Below are 22,231 nucleotides of genomic sequence, written 5' to 3'. Positions count from 1 at the left end.
CGGAGGTGTGTTTATTTGGGTGACGCTGATTAAAAATTCTTGCCGTAAGCCGTGCATTATCATTGTTTTGAATTTGTCTTTCGAATAAGTCATTTTTAGAATTAATAATGACTAAACACACTTCTGCTAAACACTTTTTTTGAGAACTGAATAACGACTAAAAGATATTGACTAGTAAATTTGTTATCAGCACCAATTTTTTTTTTTTTTTCATTATTCAAAATACTTTTTATTTGTTTTTTCAACAACAGATGAACTAAAATTGAAAAAAAAAATTACATGATTACAACCAGAATTAAAAACATTTTCGAATGAGGTAGGTGTCACTCGACCTAGAGTGCCATTTAAGATTCTAAAGTTGAATGCGCCCCCGCGAAGTGGGTTGTTCTGGCGAGTCTGTATTTAACGCTAAAATGTGTCCCCTCGAAAACAAAATGGACGTGTCGCGGCAATTTTAATATTTTGGAACATAGTTAAAAATAAGCCGGGTGCAAAGTTTTCAATGGTACGTCCTGTATATTAAATTTCATTTAATAATTTAGTTAGTTTAGACATGGTCGTTTATAGTGTGGCAAAATACAATCATTGTATATACATATATCCTTCTATCAATGCCGCGTCCATCTATGGACACGACACATACACTATTGTGTACAGGACCATCTTACCCACCCCAGTGCACATCCCCATTAAGGTAAAACTCACAGATGCTTAAAAATTATGTAGGTATATTGAAATTTTCAGAAACTTAATTTGGACCACTTTAAAACCCAAATACATTTTTTAATAAATCGGGAAGATTCAATCCACCTCAGAACAAAACCACTTATTTACCACACATTATACCAAACCACAAATTACCAAAATATATTTTCGTATACTTTGCACCAAAAGAATTCGTAACAGGACAACCCACTGAGAATCTTGATTTAAGACTCGCATAACCAAAAATTACCAAAAATAATATTGGATAGTTTGGATCACTTCAGTATCCAAATGTATTTTGCAATTACTTCCTCAAGTAGAACGACCCGCTTAGGAGGTAGGATCCACGTACATCTAACAAATTATGCAAATTGAACTAGAATCCCCATAGCTCATCTACTCATGCACCTTTAAAAAAAAATTATATGGTTATTTGAAAACTTCTAATAATAACGAAGTTATTTTAGTTTGCACATTAAGTAGCCACCTGTATTAATGTTGATATTACTATACAATTTCACACTAGTTTCTCGGACAACCGCCTCCATTCCTTCGAAGGAAGCAAAACTAGATTTGGAGGTAATCGCCATATTTCTGTTTCTACTACAAATCAGGACAATTTAACGTTTGAAATTTGCTTCACAGGTGTCGTGCTCATAAACAATGCGCCCCTCTCGCCGGGTGCTTATCTATAAAAGAGCAGGTTCTTGTTATAAGTGTACACACAAGCGAAATAATTTTTAATGGGGAAAGCCGGTTTTCAGCGGAAACGTTGCCTGTGTTCAATGGCGCGCCTATCAGATATCTTTTAAATGAAAAGGGAAACTGGCTTCGTGCTGCTTATAGAAACTAGATACCCTTCGCACTAAACATTCAGATGGTGCTATTAAGAACACGAATTTTGCTTATCTCTAACCCGCCAACCGACGACGTTCGCTGTAGCTCCTTGTAATAAATTGATAAATTAAAAGCCATTAGATAGGTGAAATTTCTAGTAGAGTAATAGTGCGAAATTTGATAACTACGTTTTCGGAATTACTTAATATAATGGCATTGAAGTAACGTCGCCAAGGGAAAGATCCATTCTTCCGGTCTGCAAGATTTAAATCGTACTGTAAAATTGAAACAGTAGACAAAATGAAATTTATAGATCACTTACAGCACTATTAGTCTTAAAATATATTTTAACGTGCTGTTGAGAAAAAAAACCACGAAAGGAATCTGCTAAAGATTAGTGTCTCTGCAATAATTTTTCACTTAATTAATTTGAATCTGAAATAAATAAAACATTTTTATTCAACTTTTGGTATATTTATATTAATGCTTAGCACGTTCGCGAACGGTTTAAATTTGTGTAAGGGATTTATGTAAGCACCCTCAAGAAATTTAATTTTAAATACAGCAGAAGCCTTCTGTATTTAAGTATAAAAAGCATACTCAAATAAAGAAAAGGAATGCTACATTAGCAGAAGTGTATTTATGTATACAGGATGGTCCACTTTTTTTTACCAAACTTGAAGAGCCAATACATAATCAAAAAATAATGTTAGTTTGCTAAATAAACTATACCCGACAAATGTTTACTTTTGAGATAAAGCATGTTGAAGTTTCCCGACAAAAAATTTATTTTTCGAATTTTTCTGTAAGTAATAAAGTTTCATCCGTAAGATTTGTATAAATGATTTGGCACTGTACGTGTGATCTTTGAAGAATTTTTCAATTTTTTTACTTTACCTGTGGCGAAGAAAATAGGAGTCCCTATTGCTTTAGTAAAAAAAATATTGGTACACCACTGGCTTTAAATTTAAAAAACAATAATTTTTTGATTCCTCGATTAATGTGTGACAAAAAATTATCCTTGCAAGTTTTTCGTAACTATTACCATTTTCAAGTAAAATTTATTTACTTTATTATTATTACTATTACAATAGACCTACAAATTACAGCTGAATTAACGACAATAAAATAATTACTGTATCAATTCATTAATTAATGTTTAATAAAACTATTAAAAATAATTACAGCTACATAACATCTAACGAAGTTGTTCAAAATGCCCGCCTGCTGCATTAATACACATTTCACATCTTGGTATCAAAGAATTTATTCCCGCGATGATTTCATCTGGCCTCTGCTTGAGATTGTCAGAGGCGTCTATTATTCTTCCCTGCAACTGATTTCTGTCTTCGATTAGTACAGAGTAAACATCATCTTTCAAAGTTTCTCATACATAGTAGTCAAGGGGATTAAGTTCTGGTGATCTAGGAGGCCAAGGCAAAGGCCTCTCCACATTACAAAACGGTTCATATGGCAAACGTTCTACTGATTCTACTGATAAGTTTTGTCATGTTAAGCATGAATATTAAAAAAGTATATGTTCTTCATATTGAACCCATCTGAGCACAACAAGAACACTACTTATGTAGTAGCCATCCACAAACATGTTAATACCTTAAAGCAAAATAAAAGTTTCTCCTTTTGTCTCTTGTTTCTCACTTGGTCCCATATAGTTAGAAATACCATATTTTCTATTAACCACCCGGGTTGTTTGAATTCATTTATTTAATAACACTATTAATTACATTTTTATATTATATAAAAGTTGATTAGTAAATATTTAAACCAATTTTATCAATGTTCGTGTCAAAATTCATATACATCTAAATTTCCTGAAACTGCAAGGAAAATGTCACATATTTATAAAGCATTTAGGTATTTGCTCGACTGCCTCAGATCTACGGGCGAAATAATCTTAGCAACATATACGTCTTTTACGACGAAATATATGGTTAAATGTGCCGCAAATTTATGGCATCCGCTAAAAGAAAATTTTACTTTTGAGAGGCACTGCATCACATAAATAATAAAGCCATAAAGAAGCTGATATAAATTGCGAAATCAGTCTGAAAAACTGAGGATTTATGTAAAAATGTGTTCGTCATATTTTATGCTTTGATACACTTTTGAATAAGAGAAGGATATTCATATATTTAAGTGATACATTCTGTTTTTTTATTACCTTAAAGATAGACCCAGTATTGATGTTGACAAAGCCATTAACCGACCTTTGTTTTAGTAAAACAAAGCTTCAAAACTGACCTCTAGTTTATAAAAAAACTAACCGTAAATTTATAGAAATATTTAATATTATTTCACCTGGCGCATGCGCCAAAATATTAAATGCGTTCGTAAAAAGTTGGCTATCTCATAGTTGCGCTATAATTATACGAATTTCCTTCGTTCATAATCAGGAATCAGGTTTTTAATTTTATACACCATAAACGACACTCTATATAGTTAAGTGTGTATACAGGGTGTCCCACCGGGAACTGTGTCGATCGATATCTAGGAAAGTACACACCGAAAATTATAATTAATAAAATATTATAACGAGTTTATATTTTAGTTTAGTTTAGTAACACCACACACAAGAATATTTGAAACAAGCCAAGTTACTTTTGTTATTTTTGACATGTTTATGTCCAGGGCAATTTTGATAACACTTCAGATATGATGAAAACTGCGAAAATAGAAATAATAAAATAGAAATTTGCAAATATCTCCAAAAGTAGTGATCGCAACCCTAACAATGCTTATATGGCTTAAAAGAAAATTTCAATGTGTACAAGACAAGGCAATAAAATATAGGGTGTTCCGTTTAAACTAAGAAATTATAGCTGTTTTACTTTGCCAAAATTTAACAGCGTAAATAAAACGCTCGGTATAATATTTTCGAATTTAAAGATATACCATAAGTTAGCGTCGTCTAAGTTCTTTACGAATACCAAAAATCAGCTTGATATCATGCCCATGAAAAGAGTTATTAGCATCTCCGCGGACCCTTACATCTGTCAATTTTTTTCTTTAAAAATTAATATCTCGAAATCTATTACTCCTAGCCATAGGGATTATTTAATCAAATGACCCTAAAATTTCACGTAGAATCCGAAAATGCAATAATATATAGGGTGTTCCATGTAAAATAACGAAGTTGGTGTCGACTTCCGGTATAACGGAAGTGCTGGAGAGTTCTAGATATATTATTTGTGTTCGCCCCAGGGACATTGCCGTGTTGCCAAAATTTCAATATTTTCGGATGTGTACTTTCCTAGATATCGATCGACACAGTTCCCGGTTTATTGTTATTTCGCTAATTAAACAAACTAACCTAAATATACATACTCTTATATTATTATCCCTCAAAGGTTACACTAGTGCAAATTCGCACAACCGTTTAGTTTAAACAGAATTCCTCAGGTAGTAGCTGCCGAGACTGTTATTGTCGGCCAAACTAGAGAGTCTGAAAAGTTTTCCAAATTCGCACTAGTGTGACTTTAATGTGGGCAAAAGTGTAGTTGAATTTGTATCATATAATCTTGAAATAGTGTGAAGTGAAATGCAAATTTCCGTTTTTTTTTTCACCTCATTTTATTCTTAAAAATATAGACTGAAATTCAAAATAATTTTTTATTTTTTTATTTTTACTTTTTACTTTACTTTTTTCTAGCCATTATTTATAAAACAAAATACGAATTTATAAAAGAAGCCATTTTTCGAAAAATGTGTTTTACTAATTACATCATTCGATTTCTAGGAACCCCAATTTTGATATAAATACGTGGTTTTCGTTAGAAAATAAAGAAGACATAAATATTCAAAAACGACAACAAAATACTAACAAAAGCCATGATACAGACTTGTGCAGCTCTTTTGGACTTCTTCTTTGGTTAACTCTTATTATTTTAAATTTTTGTAGCAAATTGCGTCCGCAAACCTCAGCACAGGTTATTTAAATGTTTTCAATATCTAGAAAATGGAAAACATGTTGCCCTCAATAAATGAATGGTTGTATGTCGTACAACCAAAAATAGAACGATCTATTTCAAGTAGACATTATTAAAACCCGATAATGTCAATAATCACCACAGAAATCAATAGTTTTATATAGATCAATGACAAACAGATACAATACAAATATGAAATTTACACCACTTTAAAACGCAAATGATGCGAAAGCCGAGCTATAAAAATGCGTTACCATTATTAATGGCACTGTCCGGCAGTTCGCCACAGATAGTTTCCACAAATCGCACTTTATTCTCCACGTGACATCATAACGAGACCACGAGTATACCCAATATCATACCTCTGGTCTTTGTACCATGAAGAAAAAACGCGCTTTGCGACAGCGCAACAGCCAGCACGACAGCGCAACGTGCCACCTCAAATATCAAATACAGATACGGTGAAAATCACAGAACGTAAATTAAAAAATTTTTCTTAAATAGACGACTATCGTTGAATAAAATTGTAACTGTAAAAAATTATTTTATCTATACTTGTTTACCTAAAATCGTGTTAAAATAGTAATTTATAAGAACCATGTTTCATAAAAGAAAAAAGTTAAGAGATCTATCAGTAAAAACATCAATATGTTATTCAGTATGTACTAATTTTGGTACTGAAAATTGTAAATTACTCATAAATCATGAACTCTGTATAGTACAGTCGCCAGTGGCATTGTTTCAGATTACTTCCTAGTTGATTTGATATAGCAATTTTGCTTGCAATTGTTATCTACCTAAGATTCTACCACCGTCGATAACTTTTTCAGTTTTAAAATATATCTTCCTACATCTACAAGTGTGGTTGAAGATAACCGTATAGTTACACCCGAAATTTGCTTGGTATTAACGTATGAATACTTATCGGATCGACTGAACAGAAAGCTTTCCATTATGGTAGCTAACAAACAGTCAGACCTGTGTGGTGACATTTTCTATAAATTTTAACCATAACGGTTCACCGTCAATCACAAAACAAAAAAGTGGTCTGTTCTTTCGATCAGACCCCGTTAGTATATGTATTTTCGGATCCGCTGAACGAGTTACCCTCAAAGAGATTGTGACTATAGTGATTTATTTAGTAGGTTTAATTCTGTACATTTGCAGAAACGTAGAAACTCAACATTTGCTTTTATATAAGGTTGACGACCCTACCTTATTATAATTGATATAAGGTCTCCGAGACTTCCAACTAACATTTTTTGTTAAAAAGCACCAGTCCAGTCCAATGCAAATAAAATATTTAATTTTTTATTATACTAAACATGTCTACCTACACGGTGCACACTTTAAGTAATAATCACTTAACTGGAAATATATTTTTTTGCATAATCGCTCTGTAAATGGGTAACTGTTGATCAGCAACCGCTATTTCATCAACATCGTCATCGTCGTCGTCGTCACATTATTACTGCGTAAATGGGTAACTGTTGGGCAACAAACGCTATTATTATCATCGTCGTCGTCGTTGTTAGCATCACTATCATCATCATCATCATCATCATTATCATCATCATCATCATTAACAGTACCGTCAGCATCTACTCACTTTTTTCGAAACTTTTCAATCGTTGAATCATTTGTACATCAATTCATATTGCTTTTGTTACTTCTCAAGAATTAAAGTTAACATTGCCACGTATACTATCTCTGATACTTCTTAAGGAACAAAAGCGACAGTTTTACATTGTCGTTTCCTTGGTACCCATTTTCACTACTTACGATTATTTAATTTTTTAATAATAACGTATTGAATTAATCACAACACTCGAATAAAAGGCAATAAAAAAATGTGTGCCATAAATATCAATTACAATACATAACAATACATAAAAAACATAAACAGCTGTTAAAAAAATTCTGCAAGTTACGTTCATATATGTTTTTTTAAGGAAATCTAAAACACCTACGATATGTATAAATGACTAGAGAATAAATGTTTGATCTTGTGATAATCGGAAGAGACGGTTTGTTAAATGCCTATAGACAAAATAACTGTTTTACTGTTACTGTTATCGTTGTATTATTGTTAAGCTGAAGTTGAATGTTAATGAGGCACTTTGTTGCAGAAGGAGTGGGCCGATGGTGGGCAGTTAACCGCGGCATGGCGCGCAGCGTGTCTTCATGATGGCGCAATATGGCGCCACCCTAATACTACTGGCGAGTTTGGTCCGCTCGCAAGCCATTGCCGACCAAACGAAATGCCCTAGCTTAGCAGCCAACCCGTCCTGCCATTGTTTCAATTTCGAGAATGGCATATTCCTGGAGTGCCCAGCGGCCACAGTCGACTCCCTCAAATCGGTGCTGGAAATCATCCTCGGGCCGATCCAGAGCCTCAGCGTATACGATCCAGATAAGACCCTAGTCCGGCTGCCGAAAGACTTCTTCCCTGACCAGACGGTAATCAAGCATTTTCAGATCTCCCAGTCCAATATCCAGGAGCTGCACGACGATTGTTTACTGCCACTCAAGCCGCAATTGGAATCGTTTAGCTTGGTATCGGGGAGGCTCCGGGAAATACCCCAGAAGGCATTCAAGGGATTAAATAAGCTCATAGCACTTGATTTAGAGGCGAACGAAATAACCGATCTCCCCAGCTACAGCTTCTACGGGCTGCATTTGATTAAGCTGAACATGAAAGGCAACCAAGTTCAAAAGGTGCAGTATTTACAATTAATTAATATTTTAATTTACTTCCTTCTTCAGCTCTGACAGAACACAAGCAATATTATCTCTCTATATTTATAAATTAGAAATGTATCTTTTAGATTGGATACTTATATTGGGTGTTCGCTAAAATGAACCAACATTGAGCACATTTTCCATGAAAATTTACGTGTATAAAATTTTATCTTTATACTTTACTCCCAAAATAGGAGGCACTAATTCATCCTCGCAGTTATCTGGCCAAATGGGAATTAAAGAAAACACAAAATTTTCTGAATGTCCCATGTTCCATGGATATTTTACTGAAAAAAATTATTCTTGTGTAAGAAACAGAATTTACAGATATCTGCAATTCAATGTTCAAGTAATATACAGAGTATTCCGTTTAAGAAATCAAAAATATGATTCGTTTTTTTTTTAAAACACTGTAAAATATTTATTATAAAATATTTCTAGTACATAGCTAAATAATATTCCTATTTAGCATTTGTTTTTACCTTGCAATCCATAAAGTTGACATCTATAATCAATAACAATAAGCACATTGTGCAGAACTGAATGAACAGTCTACCTTGAAATTAGTGAATTTTATGGACTTACGAACAAGAGAAGATTTGTTTGTAGTAAAATATCAGAGAATTCTAAATAAGTATGTTTTTTATTTTAGTCAGTAGCATATTATTATTTAAAAAAGGTCCCCTGCAATGATATTAGCCTAGCACCATATTGTCCTATACCTGATAATAGAGATTCAATAATTGTCAATTAAATTTATGTCACTTTCTTATGCATGTGTTATTTATGAAATAGATATGGTTTTAATTGTCAAATTAATTCAATAGGAGATAAGTTTAATGTTGTTTAACTTTGACACAATGTTTCATAGAAATGAAGTGTTAGCAGACAAATATTTATATAATTTATCGTATTAATTTCCATCGTAGAATCTAATGATGAAATTTTGCCCATTGTTTAGCAAACACCCTATATAATAGCGGACCTCTTACCGACATCCTCCGATCCTACTAAAGAAAAGATGAAATGAAGTATTAAATTTTAACATTTTTATTCTTAAGGAATATAGTAATAATTTAGGTGGGATATACAGGGTGATCCATTAATGGTATCGAGCGGCTGTATATAGAAAACTAGACGTGCTACGATTATGGGGTAAAAAACATATTAACAAATATGACCAAAAGAAAATGATATAAAATATTTTCAAGTTTGCAACTTCACCGCTAGGGGGCGCAACTGCTATAGTGTTACAGAAAATTGTCAGTTTTTCGAAATTTCGCTTGTATAACCTAAATTGAAAATAAATTTTTTAGCTGCAGTGTTAAACCCTTCACAAGTTTTGTTTGAACTTTTTTTTTGTTATTTACCATAGCAACGTCAGTATGAAGGACGCTATCTTGAAATTTTTAAATTTTCATAACTTCTATATGCCTTAACCGATTTCAATAAACAATGGCTCATTTTAAAGAACTATTAATAAAATTTATATTTATGATATATGAATAAAAATATTATTTTCCTGCGCAACGGTAGACGACGCGAATGAGAAAAGTTTTGTAATTGTATCCGTTTACTAAAAAAATTTTAAGTGCAACGATATAGGTTTTTTTTCATGGCTTGATAGACCATTTATTATGGGAAACAAATACACAAATCGGAGGTCGATATCTTTTTTCGTTTTCAAGTTATTGGTAAAATAATGAGGTTGGGCTAGAACATCATCCTTTATTTATTTCTCTAAATAACATTGACATAATCCAAGACAAAATTAAATTGTAAAACTATACCAATCTTGTCCTTAAAAAAAATTATTGCTTTATTTTGAAATTTTTTTGATAACTGCAATGTTACATTCTTTTATTAATTCCAAATATCTGAGTAGTTATAAAGATTATTGTTTCCATAACGAGGCAGGCTATGCCCTATGAAAATAGACAACTGAAAAATTATGCCAAACGAAATGTGACAGCTCTTGCTACGTGCAAAATTAGTGTTATTTGTGTTGTAAAAGTACTTGTGAACAAGGAAAATGCCTTTTACGAATGTGGAAGCGTATGATATGTTGGCAGTTTATTTTCAATGTTTCAAATATGCCGTTACAGCTTCAAGAGAATACGTTTTGCCTCGTAGAATACGCTACTCCAGAGACGTATTTCAGCGTTTATCCAGGCGCTACTACACTCTGTAAGAAGACATCGCCGTGCAAGAACAGAAGACAATATTATTAATATGTTGACTTGTATCCACGTAAATCCCCAAATAAGTCTAAGGAAATTAGTTAGAGACCTGGGAATTGCATATGGAACACAAGTATTTTTCTCACTCGAATGGCACTAATTTTGCGCATCTATTTTCATAGGACAAAGCCTCATTCGTTATGGAAACAATAATTTTTATAACTACTCAGATATTTGGAATTAATAAAAAAATGAAATATTGCAATTATCAAAAAAATTTCAAAATAAAGCAATAATTCTTTTTAAGGAAAAGATTGGTATAGTTTTACAATTCAATTTTGGCTTGGATTATGTCAACGTCATTTAGAGAACTAAATTAAGGAGGATGTTCTAGCACAACTTCACTATTTTACCAATAACTTGAAAACGAAAAAGATATCGACCTCCGGTTTGTGTATTTGTTTTCCATAGTGAATGGTCTATCAAGCCATGAAAAAAAACCTATATCGTTGCATTTAATTTTTTTTTAGTAAACGGAGACAATTAAAAAACTTTTCTCATTAGCGCCGTTTACCTACCGTTGTGCAGGAAAATAATATTTATATTCCTATATCATAAATATAAATTTTATTAACAGTTCTTTAAAATGAGCCATCGTTTATTGAAATCAATTAAGGCATTTAGAAGTTATGACAATTTAAACATTTCAATATAGCGTCCTTTATACTGACGTTGCTATGGTAATAACAAAAAAAAAAAGCTCAAACAAAACTTGTGAAGGGTTTAACAGTGTATCTAAAAAATGTCAAAAAATTTCAATTTAGGTTCTATAAGCGAAATTTCGAATAACCGACAATTTTCTGTAACACTATTGCTGTTGCGCCCCCTAGCGGTGAAGTTACAATCTTGAAAATATTTTAAATCAATTTCTTTTGGTCATATTTGTTAATAGATTTTTTAGCCCATAATCGTAACACGTCTAGTTTCCTATATACAGCCGCTCGATACCGTTAATAGATCACCCTGTATATATTTTACATATGTCATAAAACAATATGCAAAACCTTTATCTTGAAGTTCAAATGTTTACACCCAGACCTTGATTCCTTGTAAGTAGTATACATTCAAAAATAATTGTCTGGCGTTAGATACATCCACTTCCTTAAAATCTAAGAACAATGCTTCGTGATCCATCTGATCTTACATAGTAGTTGCAACTACTGAAGTAAACAATTCAGAATTAGAATGCCCGGAAAAAATCAGCCTTTAAACACAATTTGTAAACCGTTATTCAATACGATTTATTATTAGATAGACACAGATACACAAGGGTTGGGATACCGCTCGACCATAGACTTGTGGGATCAAAATAAGATAAGTTAGACCAACTTAAATTAACAAACGTTTTTGTTTATTTGAATGTAATATATATTTCTATATTATGTGTACTAAAATAGGAATCAACATTAACAAAATATTTCTAGAAGTATTTATGGTAGTCTATGTAGCAAATATTTTTTTGTTGCGATACTATCCGGTATTTCCTGTATTTACTCTATATTCTTGCTACACATTTTGTTTGATAATATAAAAGAGTGAGGTATTGCCGAAGTTCAAAAGTCGTTGATAATAAAGTTTAATAGTAATAATGTCACTAAATTTTGATATATTATGTGGAATAAATGCTCTCTCGCATCAGTTTTAAATATGCTTAGACGGCAATTTACCAAACGGAATATTTAACCCATGATTTATGTAAACTTTCAGGCATTTATAATAACTAAGCCAGATTAGTAACACTACTAAATTTACCTACCCCAGAATATAACTGAAATAAAAACTTACTCTCTGTACTTACATTTTTATATATTTACATAAAATTTCATTCGAAATCCTAAAGCCTGCCTGTGCTCATTTAGACTACTGGAATATTAAAAAGTAAAACGCAAACAGGAATATCGTTAACATCTATATAAAAGTGAATGGTATATGTAAAATAAAGTTCAGCAAATCATTAAAAACCACAGGTGTACGCATTTTTTCCGGGGTATAAATTATTCTGGTCAAATAAAATCAACTGAATATTTTTAAATACGAATATTAATGAATAATAAATAACGTCAGTACATTCTTCTCATTCAAAAAAAATATTTTTTATTCTTTTTTTATTTGTTTTGAGGATTGTTTTATAAATTATAATTTAGGAATATAGGAAAAATGTTATTTGTAAATGGCTTTCTGTCCATATCATAAATTAAGAAGGCTGTTATTTTGAAAATTTTAGTTCGAAAAGTTTTAATAAACCAAAGACCTAGATCCGAAATTCTATTATGAATTTCAATATTTTAACTAGTTTTATAAAAAGGCCTTATTGAAACAAACAGTTTTAAATTTATAAAACAAATGCGAACGAATATAATTAACGTTCTATAAATGTTTTGTTATATTCTGTTCAAGATCGTTTTCGTCCAAACACAAACAGTATTACGATTATAATCTTACACCTCAATCGATATATCTCATAAAAATATAAGCGATACCTATACTGAAAGATACTTTCCCCCGCTGCATGAAAGATTGCGTGTCGCTTCTATATAGTACTTGAACATTCGATTTGCCTAAATATATGCAGTAAAATCTCAAGCTGTTATATTTTTCTGAAATATAAACTATACATGTATTTTACATAGAATGAATGGAGCATCGTGCTCACATATAAAACGTATACTTCGTATTTTTCTTCTGAGATCAGTAAAATACAATTTTCCACGCCTGAAGGTGCAACAGAAGTTAAATAAAATTTTCGTATCACAAATTTTGCAACATTCTTGCGGTGCTGTGGCACAGTGCTCACATAAATTGGATTCATTTTATTTAATCTAAGAATATACTACTATAATATCTATAATTTAATTGAAAACTTTTTTATTTTTGAAATTTATTATCTACAATACAATCAAAAGTGATCTACCGACAACTTGTCTTGTCATCTGCATATGGCAAAGAAATGGAATGGTAAAAGTACTGTTTTATGCAATTTAACCTGGTGTTTCACAAAATGTTACTATTTTCCGAAAATTTAAGTGGCTTAAAAATACTGCTAAAAAACTCGTGCACTTTATAAGCATTAAGTATCCAAAGTGATTTGAATTGATTTGGACAACCTTTTTGAGAAATATAAACAATAATTTTCTTACGGAACCTTTAACAGCTTTATATCGAAAACGAAACGTTTATCTGAACTTTTATTTTATTTTTTTTTTGAGTACTTTTGACTATTAAAATGTTTTGCACTTTTTTTTCAACTTTACCTTAAACATAACGACAAAATACGAACACAGTGTGTTTCGGGATTACGATAATTGCAGTCACTTTCTAAGTAAGTCACAATTTAAATCAGGGTTCCCAAACTGTATTATAAAAGGGTCGCACAGAGCTTTTTTCTATTAAGTTGAAGGGTGAATGAAACGAATTTTCTAAGGGAATCCATTCATCCGAAGAAGCAAAACAGGTCTGGATTTACTGAAAAACGAAAAATAAATGAGAAAATCCCGATTAGAAAATTGAACAATTCTGAGGGCACTTATTCTTTATCTGTTTAGTTGGTCGATGTTATTAATTCTGCTCTATAGGTGATGTAAGAGAATAATATTAATTATATTTAATTAATATTTGTCATTCATCAATGCATGACATTGAAGAATTGAAATTATGTAAAATTTAAAATTTGTCAATACATTTTAATTTGATGAGAAAAAACAGAAATGCGCTTAATTTTTAGACACTCTGTATTATTATTTTTTTAACAGCTTACATTTTCCAACAAATAATAAATTCACTTCGAAAGTCCCGCAGTCTCCAATTAATTTCAGAATTACTTTAAGTAAAAAAAGTCCTATACGAGTATGCTTGTTATCGACAAATGAGAAACTCAATAAAAATAGCTGCCGTAGTGAACGTGTTAAGAGAGTTTTAACATCGCTTTCTATAGAAACCGAGAGTTCATTTGGAAAGTCTTTACGCAATCTCTTTTAAACGAGATGAAATAGGGGACCTTGGCAAATTCCTCTGTTATGTATAAGAGGAAAAGACATTAGGAGATAAAATCACTACTTACATAGGTCTCATCTTTCTTTGTCCCAATTTCAAAATATTACACCATGTCTTTTCTCATGCTGCATATTTTTGTCCCTTGAAAATGTAAGAAATCGGGGCCTTGATAACGGAAACTTTATTTTAATTTATTTGTTAAACAAATTTGCTGAAGGTATCATCAATTTATAAAGAGTTTCTTATTGCTTTTTAATTGGCAAGAATTTATTTTTAACTGTTATTTGTGGAAATACTTAAGGAATTCTTGCGGAGATTCATTCACAATAACAAGCAGTCTTACGGACAATTTTAATTGAGAAATATCCTACGTTCGATTCCTAATATTAACTTCAAAGAAACAAGCTGACTATGAATAAAATTGTGTTCAATAAACTAGGTAGCAACTCAAATAAGCTACATCAATTTGTTACACTCTATTTAAAACTGAAATTTATGTCCTGAAATGTATCTTATTAGAGTATGCAGTCTTGTCGCGAAAACTGAATTGCATGAATTAGAACAGCGGTATTCAAACTGTGTTCCGCGGAACCCTGGGGTTCCGCACAACCTCTCTGGGGGTTCCGCGACTGAGTCAAAAATTTAAAATTTTATTATCGATAATTACAAAATTCAGAAAAATGTATACACTAAACTTTTTATTTTTATAAGTACACGCGTATAAGTTACTATAAGAGCTTTATCCATTTATGCATGTGCAAGTAATCAGTTTATAATTTATAAGCTGGCGCAGCGTTCTTCGCGTTGGTTACATCGCCTTTCCCTTGATTTTTGGCTAGAGATTTATAAGGAATATTCTGAAATTGCTGACCAGGTAATAAATGTATTAATGACTTTTGCAACTACGTAGGTACCTGTGCGAAAAGTCATTTTCCACTTACGTAGCGACAAAAACAAAGTATCGCAAAGCGCTTAATGCAGAATTTGAAATGCGATTGCAATTGACGACAATAGTACCTGATTTTAACATATGTAAAAATATTCAAGCATATCCCAGTCTTTAATTATATTTACTTTTTTTTAATTACTCAATAAATATTTACTTTAATTTTTACTTAGTGGAATATTTATTTTGTTAATAGCAGTACATATTATACATATTTTAAATAATCAGTAAAAAATGTTTAAAAAAAAAATTTTATTGTAGGGGTTCCTCAAAAAAATCGAAATGTTTGTGGGGTTCCGCACGCCGTAAAAGTTTGAAGACCGCTGAATTAGAACATGCTCTATTCCGTGCAATAAAATTGTAGGGATTCTAGTTACTTTTATTACCAACCTAGCTGTTGTTAGCTGTTGGTCATGGAGGTTGTTAGTAACACCTTTGAAGCCACTATTAAAGCTATAGAACAATTTACTTTTAAATTTTCATCCATTGCAATGTTTTGCTTCATTCAAAAATAATTGTTTACAAGATACTTACAAGAAATTTTACATGTTAAACAATGCACAGTTGGTAACACTACTGCAAACTAAACAAATTGCAGCAATTCTGTCCCATTGTGTGATAATAAGGGTGCAATTTTATCCCCGCAATTTTGTCGCCGCAAATAAATTGCATTATCTGATGCAGGCTGTATTGAATTAGACATTTTGATTGTTTTGAATTTCTGTAACTGTTTTTTAGATTATGGAAATAATTATAGGTATTATACAAAGTGCAACTAAAACGCTTGGTCGAATATTAACGGTAGGTTCTACGCCACAAATCAACAAAAAAGTCCTATAAACATGTGCCGAGAAATGCTGCATTTTTGAGATAACTCACTAAATGTACCTTTCCAATTTTCAAAAAATTTAATTGTAGTGAAATTCGAAAGTTCTTAGCGAAAAATGAAAGTGAAAAATTGTACTACATATAAAAAAAATTTTAAATAAAGCAAGTTCGTTTTAAGGACAAGATTGGTATAGTTTTACAGTTAATTACAATGTAATTTTGGCTTGGAATATGTCAATGTTATTTAGAGAACTAAATAAACAAGGATGTTCTAGCACAACTTCACTATTTTAGCAATAACTTGAAAACGAAATCAGATATATAAAGCAAAAAAAAATTTTTTTTTACTTACGTTAAATTTTAGATACCAAAAAAATATTTAGGAAACGTTGAAAATTGTAATAAGTTCGACATAACAATATACAACATTAAATATAACATCAATTACTGGTATATAACAAGAGAGAAAAAAAAGATCAAGATGTTTTAGATTATAAACCAGTATGTCATTAAAAATTCATCAGAGTTGGTCAATAGGTTGCTATCTGCTGATCTACTGGATAATTTCCATATGGTTCCATTTGACGTAAGTAATCTTTTCACTAATGTTCCGAGAGATGAGGCAGTAAAGGTTGTTTTGGATATTTTAGAGTCTAAAAAAGTATGCACCTATTAATAAAATTGCTTTTGTTTTGGCCTTGTTAAAACTGTGTTTGTCACAAGATATTTTTAAATTTAATAATAAAATTTATAGACAATCAAACGGTTTAGCAATGGGACATCCTTTGTCACTTTTGCTAGCTGATTTATTTTTAGACAATTTATAAGAGCAGATTTTTAGTAATAATGGTAATTTGAGCTTTAATAATATTTTTCATTGGTCTAGATATGTAGATGATATTCTTGCATTTGTGACAGGTCCTCCTACAGTCATTGATAATATTCTTACTGATCTTAATATACTTCATTCCTCTATTAGTTTTACATTAGAAATTGAACATAATAATGAATTAAATTTCTTAGATTTAAAAATTTTCAAACCATAATTGCTCTTTAGAATTTTCCATATATAGAAAACCAACTCAAACTGATCATTTAATTTCAAGGCATTCCAAAATGCTTTTCAACATTGTCATTGTTAAATATACCAATGTCAAATTTAAATTTCTATAAGGAAGTGCAGATATTGCAACAATTATGTATTAATAATGATTTTTCGCCTGATATTGTACAGAGAACTATTAATAGAATTTTGTTTCAAAAAAATATAAATTTAGCTTTTCGTTCACAAAATGTTAACATTGATAATAATTACAATTTTAGATCTTTATCTTATTTAGGTAGTATTTCGGATAATATTTCAAAAATTTTAACTAAAAGTATTCCTAATCTCAAAATTTCCTTTAAAGTAAATAGGTAAGTCAATTCGTTCAAAATTTTCTAAAGTTAAAGATTCACAGGATAAATTGTCAAATAGCGGTATATATTTGTAATCTTTGTAATGATTGTCCCGTCACCTATGTTGGTAGAACCATTAGATCATTAAATATTGGTATTAATGAACATTTAAAAAGACCTGAAAAGTCAGCTTTTGGGCATCATATTAATTTTACTAACCATTCATTTTCACCTTTAAACAATAGCAAAATTCTTCATAATATTCATAATAATTTTGATTTTCATAAATTTAATTTATTGGAAGAAATTCTATGAGAAATTAAAAGGAACCCTAATAACTGTGTTAATACTCAAGTCAATTTAAATTGTAATTTTAAACCTTTATTCAAGTATCTTTGGGAATCTCATTAATTCACAGCTGATAGTTTGTTATTAGTATATTGGTAGTTTAACTTTAAAAATTTTTGTTTTCACTTAGTTGGTAATTCTTAGAATTGTAGAATGTCAATTTTCAATTTCATTTAACATTTAACCTCACTTTATTTCACTCCACGTGTTCGACATTGTTAGCCAATTTCTATTTCTTTTTTCTCTTGTTATATACCAGTAATTGATGTTATATTTAATGTTGTATATTGTTATGTCGAACTTATTAAGATTTTCAACGTTTTCCAAATATTTTTTTGTTATCAAAAATTTAACGTAAGTAAAAAAAAATTTCTTGCTTTATATAATGTCATTTCAACCTCTTGTTGATATTTTAGGAATAGCTCCGATGATGACTATGTAGTCGAAAGCGCTTAGCTAAGATTTTAATAAAAAATTTTATACACACTTTAACATACAAATTTCTTTGGCTTTTCTTGAAACCTCCGGTTTGTGTATTTGTTTTGCTTAATGAATGGTCTATCAAGCCCTGAAAAAACCTATATCGTTGCATTTATTTTTTTAGTAAACGGAGACAATTACAAAACTTTTCTCATTAGCATCGTCTACCGTTACGCAGGAAAATAATATTTTTATTCCCATATCATAAATATAAATTTTATAAATAGTTCTTTAAAATGAGCCATCTTTTATTGAAATCAATTAAGGCATTTAGAAGTTGACAATTTAAACATTTCAATATAGCGTCCTTTATACTGACGTTGCTATGGTCATATGCTCCTGTTTAAAATAATATAATAGACGTTTATATTATACGGTCATCACGACATGATTGTGTTAAAGTGTCCTACTGTTTATAATTATTATTTTGTTAAACGTTTTTTTTTTTACTTTAATTATTATACAGTACATTACATTCTTCTCTTAGACATGAAGATGTCTCTCAAAAACAATGAATTTTTTGATATTTATAAAAATTATTTCTAAAATTACAGGCGAATTAAGTTTTGGTTCAACACTTTTTATACCATTACGTACCACTGGTTTCAGAAACTACGTTTCCGTTACAATATTTTAAATGTTAACATATGTGTTTTGGAGAGAAATTACACAGAAATTAACATCAATGTAATAATCCTGACGTCATTATTAGCACAACTGATGGCTCGCAGTACAATTAATTTATGGGATAATTATATTTCCGGCACAAACTTTGTTATGTATTGAGTACATAATTTATGCAGCCAAACAGAGTAGATATAAGAGGGAGCATCTGCATTTACATAAAATCCCCTTGCTATGTTAACTAGATTATTTTGAAAACATACGCTTTCGGAGACACGCAGCTTTCCTCTCTTGCTCTCTTACTCTTTTCAGGATCCTCTAAAACTAAGCCAAAAAGAAGGTTATTTAAATAATATAAGTTCCTTGGTTGGTATATGTATCACAAAGTGTCATAAAACTTGAATAACGCTGAAGCGGCGGGGCGTGGAGTACCAACATTATTAAATTTTTCTTAAAATTGTGGTGAATCAAAACCCAGATAATATAGCAGTGAGTCATTGCCTACCAAAAATTTATAAATCAAATTATATTATCATTTTTACAAAAAAAAAGACATGACAATTTGAAGCATAATAGGCTCCAAATAGAGACGTGAAGTAAATATTTGCAGAAGCGATCTTTAATTTTGTAGAAATTTCCCCTGTGCAAGCTTGTTGAGTCATTAACCGCGTTCAAGTAAATTACAATTGAATCAAATATCATAAACGTGTAGTGGAATTTTTAAAATATTTCTGAAGTGAGCTAGTAATTAACCTCATTTGATTTATACACATGAACTAAATTGTAGGAAAAGGAATTTATTGCAGCAAAATGCGAAACGTTTTCAACAAGTACTATTAATTTATTTAGTTACTGTAATTATTACAAAGAACAAAAAAACTATATTAACAAAATAATGACATTATTAAATGTGTACATACTTATACCTTATATACTAATATCTTTTGTGAAAGAATATAAATAAAAAAGTTAAATTTAAAATAAGTGTGTACGATTTTTTAATAGAAAACTTATTATTGAAAACCGCTGATTTTACTGTGGTACCTATGTACACGTAACATATTTTATAATTTGATTCTAAACGGGAGACAGGTACGCAGAGTTGGTGGTGTTACACAGAATTCTTAAGTTCTGATATGGAATAAAAGGAAGCAAGTTATTAATAAACTTCTTCTAGACTTGTAATATTTTACCATTTGGGACCTTCCAGGTGCTGGCAGACTGGACTACTCACTGCGACGGGTAGAGAAATAGCCCGACTGCCGAGTTCTTACGGCCAACAGTGGCAGCTGCGTAATCGTCAAAAGCGGGACTTTGTACAACTTACTTATTTCCGGACTCGTCTGAAAAATGTGGTGTACCACTGTAACATAGTATGTGTTCATGCACTTTATTGTATTTCGAATAGTATAAATAAATATGTATATAAATATAAACGGTGTATGGACGGTGTCCACGATACATAAAAGGTTAGACGGTGTCGTACACGTTCTAGATATAACTGACTATTGACAATTCGAACACAGGACCACCAACTGTGCGAGAGGATGGAATCTACCTCTGTCATTCTTATCCTTACCAGTAAAATATTTCTATGTAGGAATGGAACACTTTACAAAATGTGTTCGGAATTGGAACAACTTTTGCCATATTTCTTTAAAATTTCCTGACTTTACGTGTTCAGTTAACCGTGCTACATGGTCTACCTGTTGATTCTTACTTGTTTACCAACCTCTGGAAGCATAAAATAAGTCCTTCGTTCACAATTATCGGAAATTTGACGTAGCTATTAAACTGTCACTTTTCTTAACACCATCTTGTGGCCTACTGTTCGTGCACAGGATAATAATAGAGTCCGTCTAATTGTTAATTAACATTGCCTACATCCTTAAGGGAATTTTGGCCATCTACGTCCAAGACGCAGCACAGTCAATGCTTTCAGATCTAAAAGCATGTACCACAAACGTACAAAATAAATAGTAAATGCCTATTTCTTCTGAGGTTTGAGGATATCTATCGTAATGCCCCCTAAATCCTGACAGCTTGTGTGTTTACCTCGTCTCCTCATCTGGTAGCTTGCTTATAAACTAGATGTTCATATTATTTTTGTGACGAGCATTGAAGTATACAGGAATCAGGAAATCAGGATAAGTGAGAAATACCTATTTTAATCGTTTAACCTATCTATAAACTATAACCTGCAAAAAATGCCTTGGAGTTCAATTCCCTGTAGAGCAGCGCGACACGGCATGAGACAACAAACGCTGTTTTTTTTAACAAAAGATGATGTCTAGCACTCGGCAATAAGCAGGCAGTAAAAGAGACAATGTCTAGTTGTAGTTCAAATGTAATATAGCTTGTCTCGAAGCAGCTTAAAAACAAAGTTTTCATCGATAATAGTCTATCCAGTCTATATAAACTCCTAATATTGACGATATTGATAAGATTTTGTTCAACTTTTACAAGAAGGTAACTGAATCGACTTGCAGCAAATTTAAGTATGGGTCTTCAGCTTTTCCTGGTTATCTCTTATAACAAACTGGTTTTCACGTCCCATCCCCGAGTCATAAAAATATTTTCACTATTTAACTGTAACATCACTGTATCACCATAACATCTAAAACAGAAAGATATATTGAAGGTAATTTGTTTGGGAATGGGGTCAGTTTTTTAAAAAAAACAGTTTATTGGTTAGTCGACGTTTCGGCTATATTTAAGCCTTCTTCAGGACACTAAAATGATTACAATAAATAAACATACACNTAATAAATTTCTCAGGTGGCCGGGAGATTCGACCACTTCTTGTTTTTATTTGAGTCTTGTCGGGTCCTAATTTTTGAACTGGTGGCACATTTCCATTAGATCTTCGTAATATGTTAGAATTGTAAGCAGGAACCTCTGGCGGCACAACTGACAGATGTGGTCTAAGAAACTGTCTATTTCTCCTGTACTCCGTATCATTAATTTTTACAATATAGTCCCTTGGCCTATTTTTAATAGTTATCGCACTAGACTTCCACTTCCTTTTGCCCTCTTGCAATAAAATTGGTTGACCAACTTCTAAATCTCTCAACTTGTGTGTTGATTTTATTATACCACTTTATTTGTTTGTTTTGATTAGTTTTTAATTTTGACTGGACACTTTT

General features: G+C 31.3%; 1 protein-coding gene across 1 annotated transcript in view; it reads left to right on the top strand.

The window, feature by feature from the left end:
- The first annotated feature begins 7,673 nt into the window (after positions 1-7,673).
- The window catches only part of LOC108908314 (protein artichoke), a 53,247-nt gene continuing 38,689 nt past the window's right edge, over positions 7,674-22,231 (top strand). The window contains exon 1 of the mRNA XM_018712336.1: positions 7,674-8,207. Coding sequence (XP_018567852.1) covers positions 7,674-8,207 — 534 coding nt within the window. The remainder of the gene's footprint in view (positions 8,208-22,231) is intronic.

The sequence above is a fragment of the Anoplophora glabripennis genome, unplaced genomic scaffold (genome assembly GCF_000390285.2).
Source record: "Anoplophora glabripennis isolate ALB-LARVAE unplaced genomic scaffold, Agla_2.0 scaffold198, whole genome shotgun sequence".
Classification (NCBI taxonomy): Eukaryota; Metazoa; Arthropoda; class Insecta; order Coleoptera; family Cerambycidae; genus Anoplophora; species Anoplophora glabripennis.
Note: the sequence above shows the minus strand (reverse complement) of the source record. Positions and strands in the feature narration are given on the sequence as shown.